This window comes from Salvelinus fontinalis, chromosome 32 (genome assembly GCF_029448725.1).
Source record: "Salvelinus fontinalis isolate EN_2023a chromosome 32, ASM2944872v1, whole genome shotgun sequence".
Classification (NCBI taxonomy): domain Eukaryota; kingdom Metazoa; phylum Chordata; class Actinopteri; order Salmoniformes; family Salmonidae; genus Salvelinus; species Salvelinus fontinalis.
Genome location: NC_074696.1, coordinates 3,464,714 through 3,480,822, shown reverse-complemented (window position 1 = coordinate 3,480,822; position 16,109 = coordinate 3,464,714). Strand labels below are relative to the sequence as shown.

At 42.7% G+C, this 16,109-nt stretch overlaps 1 protein-coding gene across 1 annotated transcript in view; it reads left to right on the top strand.

Annotated features, from left to right (window-relative positions):
- otud6b (OTU deubiquitinase 6B) overlaps window positions 1–15,845 on the top strand; it is a 67,894-nt gene extending 52,049 nt beyond the window's left edge. Inside the window, exon 8 of the mRNA XM_055893227.1 lies at window positions 15,634–15,845. Within this exon, the coding sequence (XP_055749202.1) occupies window positions 15,634–15,718 (85 nt within the window). The 3' untranslated portion in view covers window positions 15,719–15,845. The remainder of the gene's footprint in view (window positions 1–15,633) is intronic.
- The last annotated feature ends 264 nt before the right edge of the window (window positions 15,846–16,109 follow it).

Sequence of the window (16,109 nt, the reverse complement as noted above, 5' to 3'; positions counted from 1 at the left end):
AGCACCATGTCAGTTAACCTCCATTCTCACCATGTCAGTTAACCTCCATTCTGTTCTGTTAGCACCATGTCAGTTAACCTCCATTCTGTTCTGTAAGCACCATGTCAGTTATCCTCCATTCTGTTAGCACCATGTCAGTTATCCTCCATTCTGTTAGCACCATGTCAGTTAACCTCCATTCTGTTAGCACCATGTCAGTTAACCTCCATTCTGTTAGCACCATGTCAGTTAACCTCCATTCTGTTAGCACCATGTCAGTTAACCTCCATTCTGTTAGCACCATGTCAGTTTATCTCCATTCTGTTAGCACCATGTCAGTTAACCTCCATTCTGTTCTGTTAGCACCATGTCAGTTAACCTCCATTCTGTAAGTACCATGTCAGTTAACCTCCATTCTGTTAGCACCATGTCATTTAACCTCCATTCTGTTAGCACCATGTCAGTTAACCTCCATTCTGTTAGCACCATGTCAGTTAACCTCCATTCTGTTCTGTTAGCACCATGTCAGTTAACCTCCATTCTCACCATGTCAGTTAACCTCCATTCTGTTCTGTTAGCACCATGTCAGTTAACCTCCATTCTCACCATGTCAGTTAACCTCCATTCTGCTCTGTTAGTACCATGTCAGTTAACCTCCATTCTCACCATGTCAGTTAACCTCCATTCTGTTCTGTTAGCACCATGTCAGTTAACCTCCATTCTCACCATGTCAGTTAACCTCCATTCTGTTCTGTTAGTACCATGTCAGTTATCCTCCATTCTGTTAGCACCATGTCAGTTAACCTCCATTCTGTTCTGTTAGCACCATGTCAGTTAACCTCCATTCTCACCATGTCAGTTAACCTCCATTCTGTTCTGTTAGCACCATGTCAGTTAACCTCCATTCTCAACATGTCAGTTAACCTCCATTCTGTTCTGTTAGTACCATGTCAGTTAACCTCCATTCTCACCATGTCAGTTAATCTCCATTCTGTTCTGTTAGCACCATGTCAGTTAACCTCCATTCTCACCATGTCAGTTAACCTCCATTCTGCTCTGTTAGTACCATGTCAGTTAACCTCCATTCTCACCATGTCAGTTAACCTCCATTCTGTTCTGTTAGCACCATGTTAGTTAACCTCCATTCTCACCATGTCAGTTAACCTCCATTCTGTTCTGTTAGTACCATGTCAGTTGTCCTCCATTCTGTTAGCACCATGTCAGTTAACCTCCATTCTGTTCTGTTAGCACCATGTCAGTTAACCTCCATTCTCACCATGTCAGTTAACCTCCATTCTGTTCTGTTAGCACCATGTCAGTTAACCTCCATTCTCACCATGTCAGTTAACCTCCATTCTGTTCTGTTAGCACCATGTCAGTTAACCTCCATTCTGTTCTGTAAGCACCATGTCAGTTATCCTCCATTCTGTTAGCACCATGTCAGTTATCCTCCATTCTGTTAGCACCATGTCAGTTAACCTCCATTCTGTTAGCACCATGTCAGTTAACCTCCATTCTGTTAGCACCATGTCAGTTAACCTCCATTCTGTTAGCACCATGTCAGTTAACCTCCATTCTGTTAGCACCATGTCAGTTTATCTCCATTCTGTTAGCACCATGTCAGTTAACCTCCATTCTGTTCTGTTAGCACCATGTCAGTTAACCTCCATTCTGTAAGTACCATGTCAGTTAACCTCCATTCTGTTAGCACCATGTCATTTAACCTCCATTCTGTTAGCACCATGTCAGTTAACCTCCATTCTGTTAGCACCATGTCAGTTAACCTCCATTCTGTTCTGTTAGCACCATGTCAGTTAACCTCCATTCTCACCATGTCAGTTAACCTCCATTCTGTTCTGTTAGCACCATGTCAGTTAACCTCCATTCTCACCATGTCAGTTAACCTCCATTCTGCTCTGTTAGTACCATGTCAGTTAACCTCCATTCTCACCATGTCAGTTAACCTCCATTCTGTTCTGTTAGCACCATGTCAGTTAACCTCCATTCTCACCATGTCAGTTAACCTCCATTCTGTTCTGTTAGTACCATGTCAGTTATCCTCCATTCTGTTAGCACCATGTCAGTTAACCTCCATTCTGTTCTGTTAGCACCATGTCAGTTAACCTCCATTCTCACCATGTCAGTTAACCTCCATTCTGTTCTGTTAGCACCATGTCAGTTAACCTCCATTCTCAACATGTCAGTTAACCTCCATTCTGTTCTGTTAGTACCATGTCAGTTAACCTCCATTCTCACCATGTCAGTTAATCTCCATTCTGTTCTGTTAGCACCATGTTAGTTAACCTCCATTCTCACCATGTCAGTTAACCTCCATTCTGTTCTGTTAGTACCATGTCAGTTATCCTCCATTCTGTTAGCACCTTGTCAGTTAACCTCCATTCTGTTCTGTTAGCACCATCTCAGTTAACCTCCATTCTCACCATGTCAGTTAACCTCCATTCTGTTCTGTTAGCACCATGTCAGTTAACCTCCATTCTCACCATGTCAGTTAACCTCCATTCTGTTCTGTTAGCACCATGTCAGTTAACCTCCATTCTGTTAGCACCATGTCAGTTATCCTCCATTCTGTTCTTTTAGCACCATGTCAGTTATCCTCCATTCTGTTAGCACCATGTCAGTTAACCTCCATTCTGTTAGCACCATGTCAGTTAACCTCCATTCTGTTAGCACCATGTCAGTTAACCTCCACTCTGTTCTGTTAGCACCATGTCAGTTATCCTCCATTCTGTTAGCACCCTGTCAGTTAACCTCCATTCTGTTAGTACCATGTCAGTTAACCTCCATTCTGTTAGCACCATGTCAGTTAACTTCCATTCTGTTCTGTTAGCACCATGTCAGTTAACCTCCATTCTGTTAGCACCATGTCAGTTAACCTCCATTCTGTTAGTACCATGTCAGTTAACCTCCATTCTGTTAGCACCATGTCAGTTATCCTCCATTCTGTTAGCACCATGTCAGTTAACCTCCATTCTGTTCTGTTAGTACCATGTCAGTTAACCTCCATTCTGTTAGTACCATGTCAGTTAACCTCCATTCTGTTAGCACCATGTCAGTTAACCTTCATTCTGTTAGCACCATGTCAGTTATTCTCCATTCTGTTAGCACCATGTCAGTTATCCTCCATTCTGTTAGCACCATGTCAGTTAACCTCCATTCTGTTAGCACCATGTCAGTTAACCTCCATTCTGTTCTGTTAGCACCATGTCAGTTAACCTCCATTCTGTTAGCACCATGTCAGTTAACCTCCATTCTGTTAGCAATATGTCAGTTATCCTCCATTCTGTTATGTTAGCACTATGTCAGTTATCCTCCATTCTGTTAGCACCATGTCAGTTATCCTCCATTCTGTTAGCACCATGTCAGTTATCCTCCATTCTGTTAGCACCATGTCAGTTATCCCCCATTCTGTTAGCACCATGTCAGTTATCCTCCATTCTGTTCTGTTAGCACCATGTCAGTTAACCTCCATTCTGTTCTGTTAGCACCATGTCAGTTAACCTCCATTCTGTTAGCACCATGCCAGTTAACCTCCATTCTGTTAGCACCATGTCAGTTAACCTCCATTCTTTTAGTACCATGTCAGTTAACCTCCATTCTGTTAGCACCATGTCAGTTAACCTCCATTCTGTTAGCACCATGTCAGTTAACCTCCATTCTGTTAGCACCATGTCAGTTAACCTCCATTCTGTTCTGTTAGCACCATGTCAGTTAACCTCCATTCTCACCATGTCAGTTAACCTCCATTCTGTTCTGTTAGCACCATGTCAGTTAACCTCCATTCTCACCATGTCAGTTAACCTCCATTCTGCTCTGTTAGTACCATGTCAGTTAACTCCATTCTCACCATGTCAGTTAACCTCCATTCTGTTCTGTTAGCACCATGTTAGTTAACCTCCATTCTCACCATGTCAGTTAACCTCCATTCTGTTCTGTTAGTACCATGTCAGTTATCCTCCATTCTGTTCTGTTAGCACCATGTCAGTTAACCTCCATTCTCACCATGTCAGTTAACCTCCATTCTGTTCTGTTAGCACCATGTCAGTTAACCTCCATTCTCACCATGTCAGTTAACCTCCATTCTGTTCTGTTAGCACCATGTCAGTTAACCTCCATTCTGTTCTGTAAGCACCATGTCAGTTATCCTCCATTCTGTTAGCACCATGTCAGTTATCCTCCATTCTGTTAGCACCATGTCAGTTAACCTCCATTCTGTTAGCACCATGTCAGTTATCCTCCATTCTGTTAGCACCATGTCAGTTAACCTCCATTCTGTTAGCACCATGTCAGTTAACCTCCATTCTGTTAGCACCATGTCAGTTAACCTCCATTCTGTTAGCACCATGTCAGTTAACCTCCATTCTGTTAGCACCATGTCAGTTAACCTCCATTCTGTTCTGTTAGCACCATGTCAGTTAACCTCCATTCTCACCATGTCAGTTAATCTCCATTCTGTTCTGTTAGCACCATGTCAGTTAACCTCCATTCTTACCATGTCAGTTAACCTCCATTCTGTTCTGTTAGCACCATGTCAGTTAACCTCCATTCTCACCATGTCAGTTAACCTCCATTCTGTTCTGTTAGTACCATGTCAGTTATCCTCCATTCTCACCATGTCAGTTAACCTCCATTCTGTTCTGTTAGTACCATGTCAGTTATCCTCCATTCTGTTAGCACCATGTCAGTTAACCTCCATTCTGTTCTGTTAGCACCATGTCAGTTAACCTCCATTCTCACCATGTCAGTTAACCTCCATTCTGTTCTGTTAGCACCATGTCAGTTAACCTCCATTCTCACCATGTCAGTTAACCTCCATTCTGTTCTGTTAGTACCATGTCAGTTAACCTCCATTCTCACCATGTCAGTTAACCTCCATTCTGTTCTGTTAGCACCATGTTAGTTAACCTCCATTCTCACCATGTCAGTTAACCTCCATTCTGTTCTGTTAGCACCATGTCAGTTATCCTCCATTCTGTTAGCACCATGTCAGTTAACCTCCATTCTGTTCTGTTAGCACCATGTCAGTTAACCTCCATTCTCACCATGTCAGTTAACCTCCATTCTGTTCTGTTAGCACCATGTCAGTTAACCTCCATTCTGTTCTGTAAGCACCATGTCAGTTATCCTCCATTCTGTTAGCACCATGTCAGTTATCCTCCATTCTGTTAGCACCATGTCAGTTAACCTCCATTCTCTTAGCACCATGTCAGTTAACCTCCATTCTGTTAGCACCATGTCAGTTAACCTCCATTCTGTTAGTACCATGTCAGTTAACCTCCATTCTGTTAGCACCATGTCAGTTAACCTCCATTCTGTTAGCACCATGTCAGTTATCCTCCATGCTGTTAGCACCATGTCAGTTAACCTCCATTCTGTTAGCACCATGTCAGTTAACCTCCATTCTGTTAGCACCATGTCAGTTAACCTCCATTCTGTTAGCACCATGTCAGTTATCCTCCATTCTGTTAGCACCATGTCAGTTAACCTCCATTCTGTTGGCACCATGTCAGTTAATCTCCATTCTGTTAGCACCATGTCAGTTATCCTCCATTCTGTTAGCACCATGTCAGTTAACCTCCATTCTGTTAGCACCATGTCAGTTAACCTCCATTCTGTTCAGTTAGCACCATGTCAGTTATCCTCCATTCTGTTAGCACCATGTCAGTTAACCTCCATTCTGTTCTGTTAGCACCATGTCAGTTATCCTCCATTCTGTTAGCACCATGTCAGTTAACCTCCATTCTGTTAGCACCATGTCAGTTAACCTCCATTCTGTTAGCACCATGTCAGTTAACCTCCATTCTGTTAGCACCATGTCAGTTAACCTCCATTCTGTTAGCACCATGTCAGTTAACCTCCATTCTGTTAACACCATGTCAGTTAACCTCCATTCTGTTCTGTCAGCACCATGTCAGTTATCCTCCATTCTGTTAGCACCATGTCAGTTAACCTCCATTCTGTTAGCACCATGTCAGTTAACCTCCATTCTGTTAGCACCATGTCAGTTAACCTCCATTCTGTTAGCACCATGTCAGTTAACCTCCATTCTGTTCTGTTAGCACCATGTCAGTAAATCCTCCATTCTCACCATGTCAGTTAACCTCCATTCTGTTCTGTTAGCACCATGTCAGTTAACCTCCATTCTCACCATGTCAGTTAACCTCCATTCTGCTCTGTTAGTACCATGTCAGTTAACCTCCATTCTCACCATGTCAGTTAACCTCCATTCTGTTCTGTTAGCACCATGTTAGTTAACCTCCATTCTCACCATGTCAGTTAACCTCCATTCTGTTCTGTTAGTACCATGTCAGTTGTCCTCCATTCTGTTAGCACCATGTCAGTTAACCTCCATTCTGTTCTGTTAGCACCATGTCAGTTAACCTCCATTCTCACCATGTCAGTTAACCTCCATTCTGTTCTGTTAGCACCATGTCAGTTAACCTCCATTCTCACCATGTCAGTTAACCTCCATTCTGTTCTGTTAGCACCATGTCAGTTAACCTCCATTCTGTTCTGTAAGCACCATGTCAGTTATCCTCCATTCTGTTAGCACCATGTCAGTTATCCTCCATTCTGTTAGCACCATGTCAGTTATCCCCTATTCTGTTAGCACCATGTCAGTTAACCTCCATTCTGTTAGCACCATGTCAGTTATCCTCCATTCTGTTAGCACCATGTCAGTTATCCTCCATTCTGTTAGCACCATGTCAGTTAACCTCCATTCTGTTCTGTTAGTACCATGTCAGTTAACCTCCATTCTGTTAGCACCATGTCAGTTAACCTCCATTCTGTTAGCACCATGTCAGTTATTCTCCATTCTGTTAGCACCATGTCAGTTATCCTCCATTCTGTTAGCACCATGTCAGTTAACCTCCATTCTGTTAGCACCATGTCAGTTAACCTCCATTCTGTTAGCACCATGTCAGTTAACCTCCATTCTGTTAGCACCATGTCAGTTAACCTCCATTCTGTTCTGTTAGCACCATGTCAGTTAACCTCCATTCTGTTCTGTTAGCACCATGTCAGTTATCCTCCATTCTGTTAGCACCATGTCAGTTAACCTCCATTCTGTTAGCAATATGTCAGTTATCCTCCATTCTGTTATGTTAGCACTATGTCAGTTATCCTCCATTCTGTTAGCACCATGTCAGTTATCCTCCATTCTGTTAGCACCATGTCAGTTATCCTCCATTCTGTTAGCACCATGTCAGTTATCCCCCATTCTGTTAGCACCATGTCAGTTATCCTCCATTCTGTTCTGTTAGCACCATGTCAGTTAACCTCCATTCTGTTCTGTTAGCACCATGTCAGTTAACCTCCATTCTGTTAGCACCATGCCAGTTAACCTCCATTCTGTTAGCACCATGTCAGTTAACCTCCATTCTTTTAGTACCATGTCAGTTAACCTCCATTCTGTTAGCACCATGTCAGTTAACCTCCATTCTGTTAGCACCATGTCAGTTAACCTCCATTCTGTTAGCACCATGTCAGTTAACCTCCATTCTGTTCTGTTAGCACCATGTCAGTTAACCTCCATTCTCACCATGTCAGTTAACCTCCATTCTGTTCTGTTAGCACCATGTCAGTTAACCTCCATTCTCACCATGTCAGTTAACCTCCATTCTGCTCTGTTAGTACCATGTCAGTTAACTCCATTCTCACCATGTCAGTTAACCTCCATTCTGTTCTGTTAGCACCATGTTAGTTAACCTCCATTCTCACCATGTCAGTTAACCTCCATTCTGTTCTGTTAGTACCATGTCAGTTATCCTCCATTCTGTTCTGTTAGCACCATGTCAGTTAACCTCCATTCTCACCATGTCAGTTAACCTCCATTCTGTTCTGTTAGCACCATGTCAGTTAACCTCCATTCTCACCATGTCAGTTAACCTCCATTCTGTTCTGTTAGCACCATGTCAGTTAACCTCCATTCTGTTCTGTAAGCACCATGTCAGTTATCCTCCATTCTGTTAGCACCATGTCAGTTATCCTCCATTCTGTTAGCACCATGTCAGTTAACCTCCATTCTGTTAGCACCATGTCAGTTATCCTCCATTCTGTTAGCACCATGTCAGTTAACCTCCATTCTGTTAGCACCATGTCAGTTAACCTCCATTCTGTTAGCACCATGTCAGTTAACCTCCATTCTGTTAGCACCATGTCAGTTTACCTCCATTCTGTTAGCACCATGTCAGTTAACCTCCATTCTGTTCTGTTAGCACCATGTCAGTTAACCTCCATTCTCACCATGTCAGTTAACCTCCATTCTGTTCTGTTAGCACCATGTCAGTTAACCTCCATTCTTACCATGTCAGTTAACCTCCATTCTGTTCTGTTAGCACCATGTCAGTTAACCTCCATTCTCACCATGTCAGTTAACCTCCATTCTGTTCTGTTAGTACCATGTCAGTTATCCTCCATTCTCACCATGTCAGTTAACCTCCATTCTGTTCTGTTAGTACCATGTCAGTTATCCTCCATTCTGTTAGCACCATGTCAGTTAACCTCCATTCTGTTCTGTTAGCACCATGTCAGTTAACCTCCATTCTCACCATGTCAGTTAACCTCCATTCTGTTCTGTTAGCACCATGTCAGTTAACCTCCATTCTCACCATGTCAGTTAACCTCCATTCTGTTCTGTTAGTACCATGTCAGTTAACCTCCATTCTCACCATGTCAGTTAACCTCCATTCTGTTCTGTTAGCACCATGTTAGTTAACCTCCATTCTCACCATGTCAGTTAACCTCCATTCTGTTCTGTTAGCACCATGTCAGTTATCCTCCATTCTGTTAGCACCATGTCAGTTAACCTCCATTCTGTTCTGTTAGCACCATGTCAGTTAACCTCCATTCTCACCATGTCAGTTAACCTCCATTCTGTTCTGTTAGCACCATGTCAGTTAACCTCCATTCTGTTCTGTAAGCACCATGTCAGTTATCCTCCATTCTGTTAGCACCATGTCAGTTATCCTCCATTCTGTTAGCACCATGTCAGTTAACCTCCATTCTCTTAGCACCATGTCAGTTAACCTCCATTCTGTTAGCACCATGTCAGTTAACCTCCATTCTGTTAGTACCATGTCAGTTAACCTCCATTCTGTTAGCACCATGTCAGTTAACCTCCATTCTGTTAGCACCATGTCAGTTATCCTCCATGCTGTTAGCACCATGTCAGTTAACCTCCATTCTGTTAGCACCATGTCAGTTAACCTCCATTCTGTTAGCACCATGTCAGTTAACCTCCATTCTGTTAGCACCATGTCAGTTATCCTCCATTCTGTTAGCACCATGTCAGTTAACCTCCATTCTGTTGGCACCATGTCAGTTAATCTCCATTCTGTTAGCACCATGTCAGTTATCCTCCATTCTGTTAGCACCATGTCAGTTAACCTCCATTCTGTTAGCACCATGTCAGTTAACCTCCATTCTGTTCAGTTAGCACCATGTCAGTTATCCTCCATTCTGTTAGCACCATGTCAGTTAACCTCCATTCTGTTCTGTTAGCACCATGTCAGTTATCCTCCATTCTGTTAGCACCATGTCAGTTAACCTCCATTCTGTTAGCACCATGTCAGTTAACCTCCATTCTGTTAGCACCATGTCAGTTAACCTCCATTCTGTTAGCACCATGTCAGTTAACCTCCATTCTGTTAGCACCATGTCAGTTAACCTCCATTCTGTTAACACCATGTCAGTTAACCTCCATTCTGTTCTGTCAGCACCATGTCAGTTATCCTCCATTCTGTTAGCACCATGTCAGTTAACCTCCATTCTGTTAGCACCATGTCAGTTAACCTCCATTCTGTTAGCACCATGTCAGTTAACCTCCATTCTGTTAGCACCATGTCAGTTAACCTCCATTCTGTTCTGTTAGCACCATGTCAGTAAATCCTCCATTCTCACCATGTCAGTTAACCTCCATTCTGTTCTGTTAGCACCATGTCAGTTAACCTCCATTCTCACCATGTCAGTTAACCTCCATTCTGCTCTGTTAGTACCATGTCAGTTAACCTCCATTCTCACCATGTCAGTTAACCTCCATTCTGTTCTGTTAGCACCATGTTAGTTAACCTCCATTCTCACCATGTCAGTTAACCTCCATTCTGTTCTGTTAGTACCATGTCAGTTGTCCTCCATTCTGTTAGCACCATGTCAGTTAACCTCCATTCTGTTCTGTTAGCACCATGTCAGTTAACCTCCATTCTCACCATGTCAGTTAACCTCCATTCTGTTCTGTTAGCACCATGTCAGTTAACCTCCATTCTCACCATGTCAGTTAACCTCCATTCTGTTCTGTTAGCACCATGTCAGTTAACCTCCATTCTGTTCTGTAAGCACCATGTCAGTTATCCTCCATTCTGTTAGCACCATGTCAGTTATCCTCCATTCTGTTAGCACCATGTCAGTTAACCTCCATTCTGTTAGCACCATGTCAGTTAACCTCCATTCTGTTAGCACCATGTCAGTTAACCTCCATTCTGTTAGCACCATGTCAGTTAACCTCCATTCTGTTAGCACCATGTCAGTTAACCTCCATTCTGTTAGCACCATGTCAGTTTATCTCCATTCTGTTAGCACCATGTCAGTTAACCTCCATTCTGTTCTGTTAGCACCATGTCAGTTAACCTCCATTCTGTAAGTACCATGTCAGTTAACCTCCATTCTCTTAGCACCATGTCAGTTAACCTCCATTCTGTTAGCACCATGTCAGTTAACCTCCATTCTGTTAGTACCATGTCAGTTAACCTCCATTCTGTTAGCACCATGTCAGTTAACCTCCATTCTGTTAGCACCATGTCAGTTATCCTCCATGCTGTTAGCACCATGTCAGTTAACCTCCATTCTGTTAGCACCATGTCAGTTAACCTCCATTCTGTTAGCACCATGTCAGTTAACCTCCATTCTGTTAGCACCATGTCAGTTATCCTCCATTCTGTTAGCACCATGTCAGTTAACCTCCATTCTGTTGGCACCATGTCAGTTAATCTCCATTCTGTTAGCACCATGTCAGTTATCCTCCATTCTGTTAGCACCATGTCAGTTAACCTCCATTCTGTTAGCACCATGTCAGTTAACCTCCATTCTGTTCAGTTAGCACCATGTCAGTTATCCTCCATTCTGTTAGCACCATGTCAGTTAACCTCCATTCTGTTCTGTTAGCACCATGTCAGTTATCCTCCATTCTGTTAGCACCATGTCAGTTAACCTCCATTCTGTTAGCACCATGTCAGTTAACCTCCATTCTGTTAGCACCATGTCAGTTAACCTCCATTCTGTTAGCACCATGTCAGTTAACCTCCATTCTGTTAGCACCATGTCAGTTAACCTCCATTCTGTTAACACCATGTCAGTTAACCTCCATTCTGTTCTGTCAGCACCATGTCAGTTATCCTCCATTCTGTTAGCACCATGTCAGTTAACCTCCATTCTGTTAGCACCATGTCAGTTAACCTCCATTCTGTTAGCACCATGTCAGTTAACCTCCATTCTGTTAGCACCATGTCAGTTAACCTCCATTCTGTTCTGTTAGCACCATGTCAGTAAATCCTCCATTCTCACCATGTCAGTTAACCTCCATTCTGTTCTGTTAGCACCATGTCAGTTAACCTCCATTCTCACCATGTCAGTTAACCTCCATTCTGCTCTGTTAGTACCATGTCAGTTAACCTCCATTCTCACCATGTCAGTTAACCTCCATTCTGTTCTGTTAGCACCATGTTAGTTAACCTCCATTCTCACCATGTCAGTTAACCTCCATTCTGTTCTGTTAGTACCATGTCAGTTGTCCTCCATTCTGTTAGCACCATGTCAGTTAACCTCCATTCTGTTCTGTTAGCACCATGTCAGTTAACCTCCATTCTCACCATGTCAGTTAACCTCCATTCTGTTCTGTTAGCACCATGTCAGTTAACCTCCATTCTCACCATGTCAGTTAACCTCCATTCTGTTCTGTTAGCACCATGTCAGTTAACCTCCATTCTGTTCTGTAAGCACCATGTCAGTTATCCTCCATTCTGTTAGCACCATGTCAGTTATCCTCCATTCTGTTAGCACCATGTCAGTTAACCTCCATTCTGTTAGCACCATGTCAGTTAACCTCCATTCTGTTAGCACCATGTCAGTTAACCTCCATTCTGTTAGCACCATGTCAGTTAACCTCCATTCTGTTAGCACCATGTCAGTTAACCTCCATTCTGTTAGCACCATGTCAGTTTATCTCCATTCTGTTAGCACCATGTCAGTTAACCTCCATTCTGTTCTGTTAGCACCATGTCAGTTAACCTCCATTCTGTAAGTACCATGTCAGTTAACCTCCATTCTGTTAGCACCATGTCATTTAACCTCCATTCTGTTAGCACCATGTCAGTTAACCTCCATTCTGTTAGCACCATGTCAGTTAACCTCCATTCTGTTCTGTTAGCACCATGTCAGTTAACCTCCATTCTCACCATGTCAGTTAACCTCCATTCTGTTCTGTTAGCACCATGTCAGTTAACCTCCATTCTCACCATGTCAGTTAACCTCCATTCTGCTCTGTTAGTACCATGTCAGTTAACCTCCATTCTCACCATGTCAGTTAACCTCCATTCTGTTCTGTTAGCACCATGTCAGTTAACCTCCATTCTCACCATGTCAGTTAACCTCCATTCTGTTCTGTTAGTACCAAGTCAGTTATCCTCCATTCTGTTAGCACCATGTCAGTTAACCTCCATTCTGTTCTGTTAGCACCATGTCAGTTAACCTCCATTCTCACCATGTCAGTTAACCTCCATTCTGTTCTGTTAGCACCATGTCAGTTAACCTTCATTCTCAACATGTCAGTTAACCTCCATTCTGTTCTGTTAGTACCATGTCAGTTAACCTCCATTCTCACCATGTCAGTTAATCTCCATTCTGTTCTGTTAGCACCATGTTAGTTAACCTCCATTCTCACCATGTCAGTTAACCTCCATTCTGTTCTGTTAGTACCATGTCAGTTATCCTCCATTCTGTTAGCACCTTGTCAGTTAACCTCCATTCTGTTCTGTTAGCACCATCTCAGTTAACCTCCATTCTCACCATGTCAGTTAACCTCCATTCTGTTCTGTTAGCACCATGTCAGTTAACCTCCATTCTCACCATGTCAGTTAACCTCCATTCTGTTCTGTTAGCACCATGTCAGTTAACCTCCATTCTGTTCTGTAAGCACCATGTCAGTTATCATCCATTCTGTTAGCACCATGTCAGTTATCCTCCATTCTGTTAGCACCATGTCAGTTAACCTCCATTCTCTTAGCACCATGTCAGTTAACCTCCATTCTGTTAGCACCATGTCAGTTAACCTCCATTCTGTTAGTACCATGTCAGTTAACCTCCATTCTGTTAGCACCATGTCAGTTAACCTCCATTCTGTTAGCACCATGTCAGTTATCCTCCATGCTGTTAGCACCATGTCAGTTAACCTCCATTCTGTTAGCACCATGTCAGTTAACCTCCATTCTGTTAGCACCATGTCAGTTAACCTCCATTCTGTTAGCACCATGTCAGTTATCCTCCATTCTGTTAGCACCATGTCAGTTAACCTCCATTCTGTTGGCACCATGTCAGTTAACCTCCATTCTGTTAGCACCATGTCAGTTATCCTCCATTCTGTTAGCACCATGTCAGTTAACCTCCATTCTGTTCAGTTAGCACCATGTCAGTTATCCTCCATTCTGTTCAGTTAGCACCATGTCAGTTATCCTCCATTCTGTTAGCACCATGTCAGTTAACCTCCATTCTGTTGGCACCATGTCAGTTAACCTCCATTCTGTTAGCACCATGTCAGTTATCCTCCATTCTGTTAGCACCATGTCAGTTAACCTCCATTCTGTTCAGTTAGCACCATGTCAGTTATCCTCCATTCTGTTCAGTTAGCACCATGTCAGTTATCCTCCATTCTGTTAGCACCATGTCAGTTAACCTCCATTCTGTTCTGTTAGCACCATGTCAGTTAACCTCCATTCTGTTCTGTTAGCACCATGTCAGTTAACCTCCATTCTGTTAGCACCATGTCAGTTAACCTCCATTCTGTTAGCACCATGTCAGTTAACCTCCACTCTGTTCTGTTAGCACCATGTCAGTTATCCTCCATTCTGTTAGCACCCTGTCAGTTAACCTCCATTCTGTTAGTACCATGTCAGTTAACCTCCATTCTGTTAGCACCATGTCAGTTAACTTCCATTCTGTTCTGTTAGCACCATGTCAGTTAACCTCCATTCTGTTAGCACCATGTCAGTTAACCTCCATTCTGTTAGTACCATGTCAGTTAACCTCCATTCTGTTAGCACCATGTCAGTTATCCTCCATTCTGTTAGCACCATGTCAGTTAACCTCCATTCTGTTAGTACCATGTCAGTTAACCTCCATTCTGTTAGCACCATGTCAGTTAACCTCCATTCTGTTAGCACCATGTCAGTTAACCTCCATTCTGTTAGCACCATGTCAGTTAACCTCCATTCTGTTAGCACCATGTCAGTTAACCTCCATTCTGTTAGCACCATGTCAGTTATCCTCTATTCTGTTAGCACCATGTAAGTTAACCTCCATTCAGTTAGCACCATGTCAGTTAACCTCCATTCTGTTAGCACCATGTCAGTTAACCTCCATTCTGTTAGCACCATGTCAGTTAACCTCCATTCTGTTAGCACCATGTCAGTTAACCTCCATTCAGTTAGCACCATGTCAGTTAACCTCCATTCTGTTCTGTTAGCACCATGTCAGTTAACCTCCATTCTGTTAGCACCATGTCAGTTAACCTCCAGTCTGTTAGCACCATGTCAGTTAACCTCCATTCTGTTAGCACTATGTCAGTTATCCTCCATTCTGTTAGCACCATGTCAGTTATCCTCCATTCTGTTAGCACCATGTCAGTTAACCTCCATTCTGTTAGCACCATGTCAGTTATCCTCCATTCTGTTCTGTTAGCACCATGTCAGTTATCCTCCATTCTGTTAGCACCATGTCAGTTATCCTCCATTCTGTTAGCACCATGTCAGTTATCCCCCATTCTGTTAGCACCATGTCAATTATCCTCCATTCTGTTAGCACCATGTCAGTTATCCTCCATTCTGTTCTGTTAGCACCATGTCAGTTAACCTCCATTCTGTTCTGTTAGCACCATGTCAGTTAACCTCCATTCTGTTAGCACCATGTCAGTTAACCTCCATTCTGTTAGCACCATGTCAGTTAACCTCCATTCTCACCATGTCAGTTAACCTCCATTCTCACCATGTCAGTTAACCTCCATTCTGTTACCACCATGTCAGTTAACCTCCATTCTGTTAGCACCATGTCAGTTAACCTCCATTCTGTTAGCACCATGTCAGTTAACCTCCATTCTGTTAGCACCATGTCAGTTAACCTCCATTCTGTTCTGTAAGCACCATGTCAGTTATCCTCCATTATGTTAGCACCATGTCAGTTAACCTCCATTCTGTTAGCACCATGTCAGTGCCCCTTACATCCCTAGATCAGTTTATCAAGTAATTTGAGTGGTTACATTTCTTCAGCCCCATTCACGATCAGCCTTACAGTAAACCAAGTGACGTGGCTGCCATTTGGCAGAAAAACAAATTATCCAAACGATGGAGTGAGCCTGTTGCCATTGTGTTTCAGTTACATGCGTCATGCGTACGGACTGGGAGAACACTACAACTCAGTGGAACGTATGAAAGACCCTGCCACTCAAGAGGAGACCTGAGACTGTCATTGAGTTACATTATAATTAATTACTAAGTCAACTATACTGAACAAAAATATAAACACAATGTGTAATGTGTTGGTTTCATGTTTTTCATGAGCTGAAATAAAAGATCCCAGAAATGTTCCATTACGCACAAAAAGCTTATTTCTCTCAAATGTTGAGCACAAATTTGTTTACACCCCTGCTAGTGAGCATTTCTCCTTTCCCAAGATTATCCATCCATCTGACAAGTGTGGCATATCAAAAAAGCTGCTTAAACAGTATGATCATTACACAGGTGCACCTTGTGCTGGGGACAATAAAATGCCACTCTAAAACATGCAATTTTGTCACACAACACAATGCCACAGATGTCTCAAGTTTTGAGGGAGCGTACAATTGGCATGCT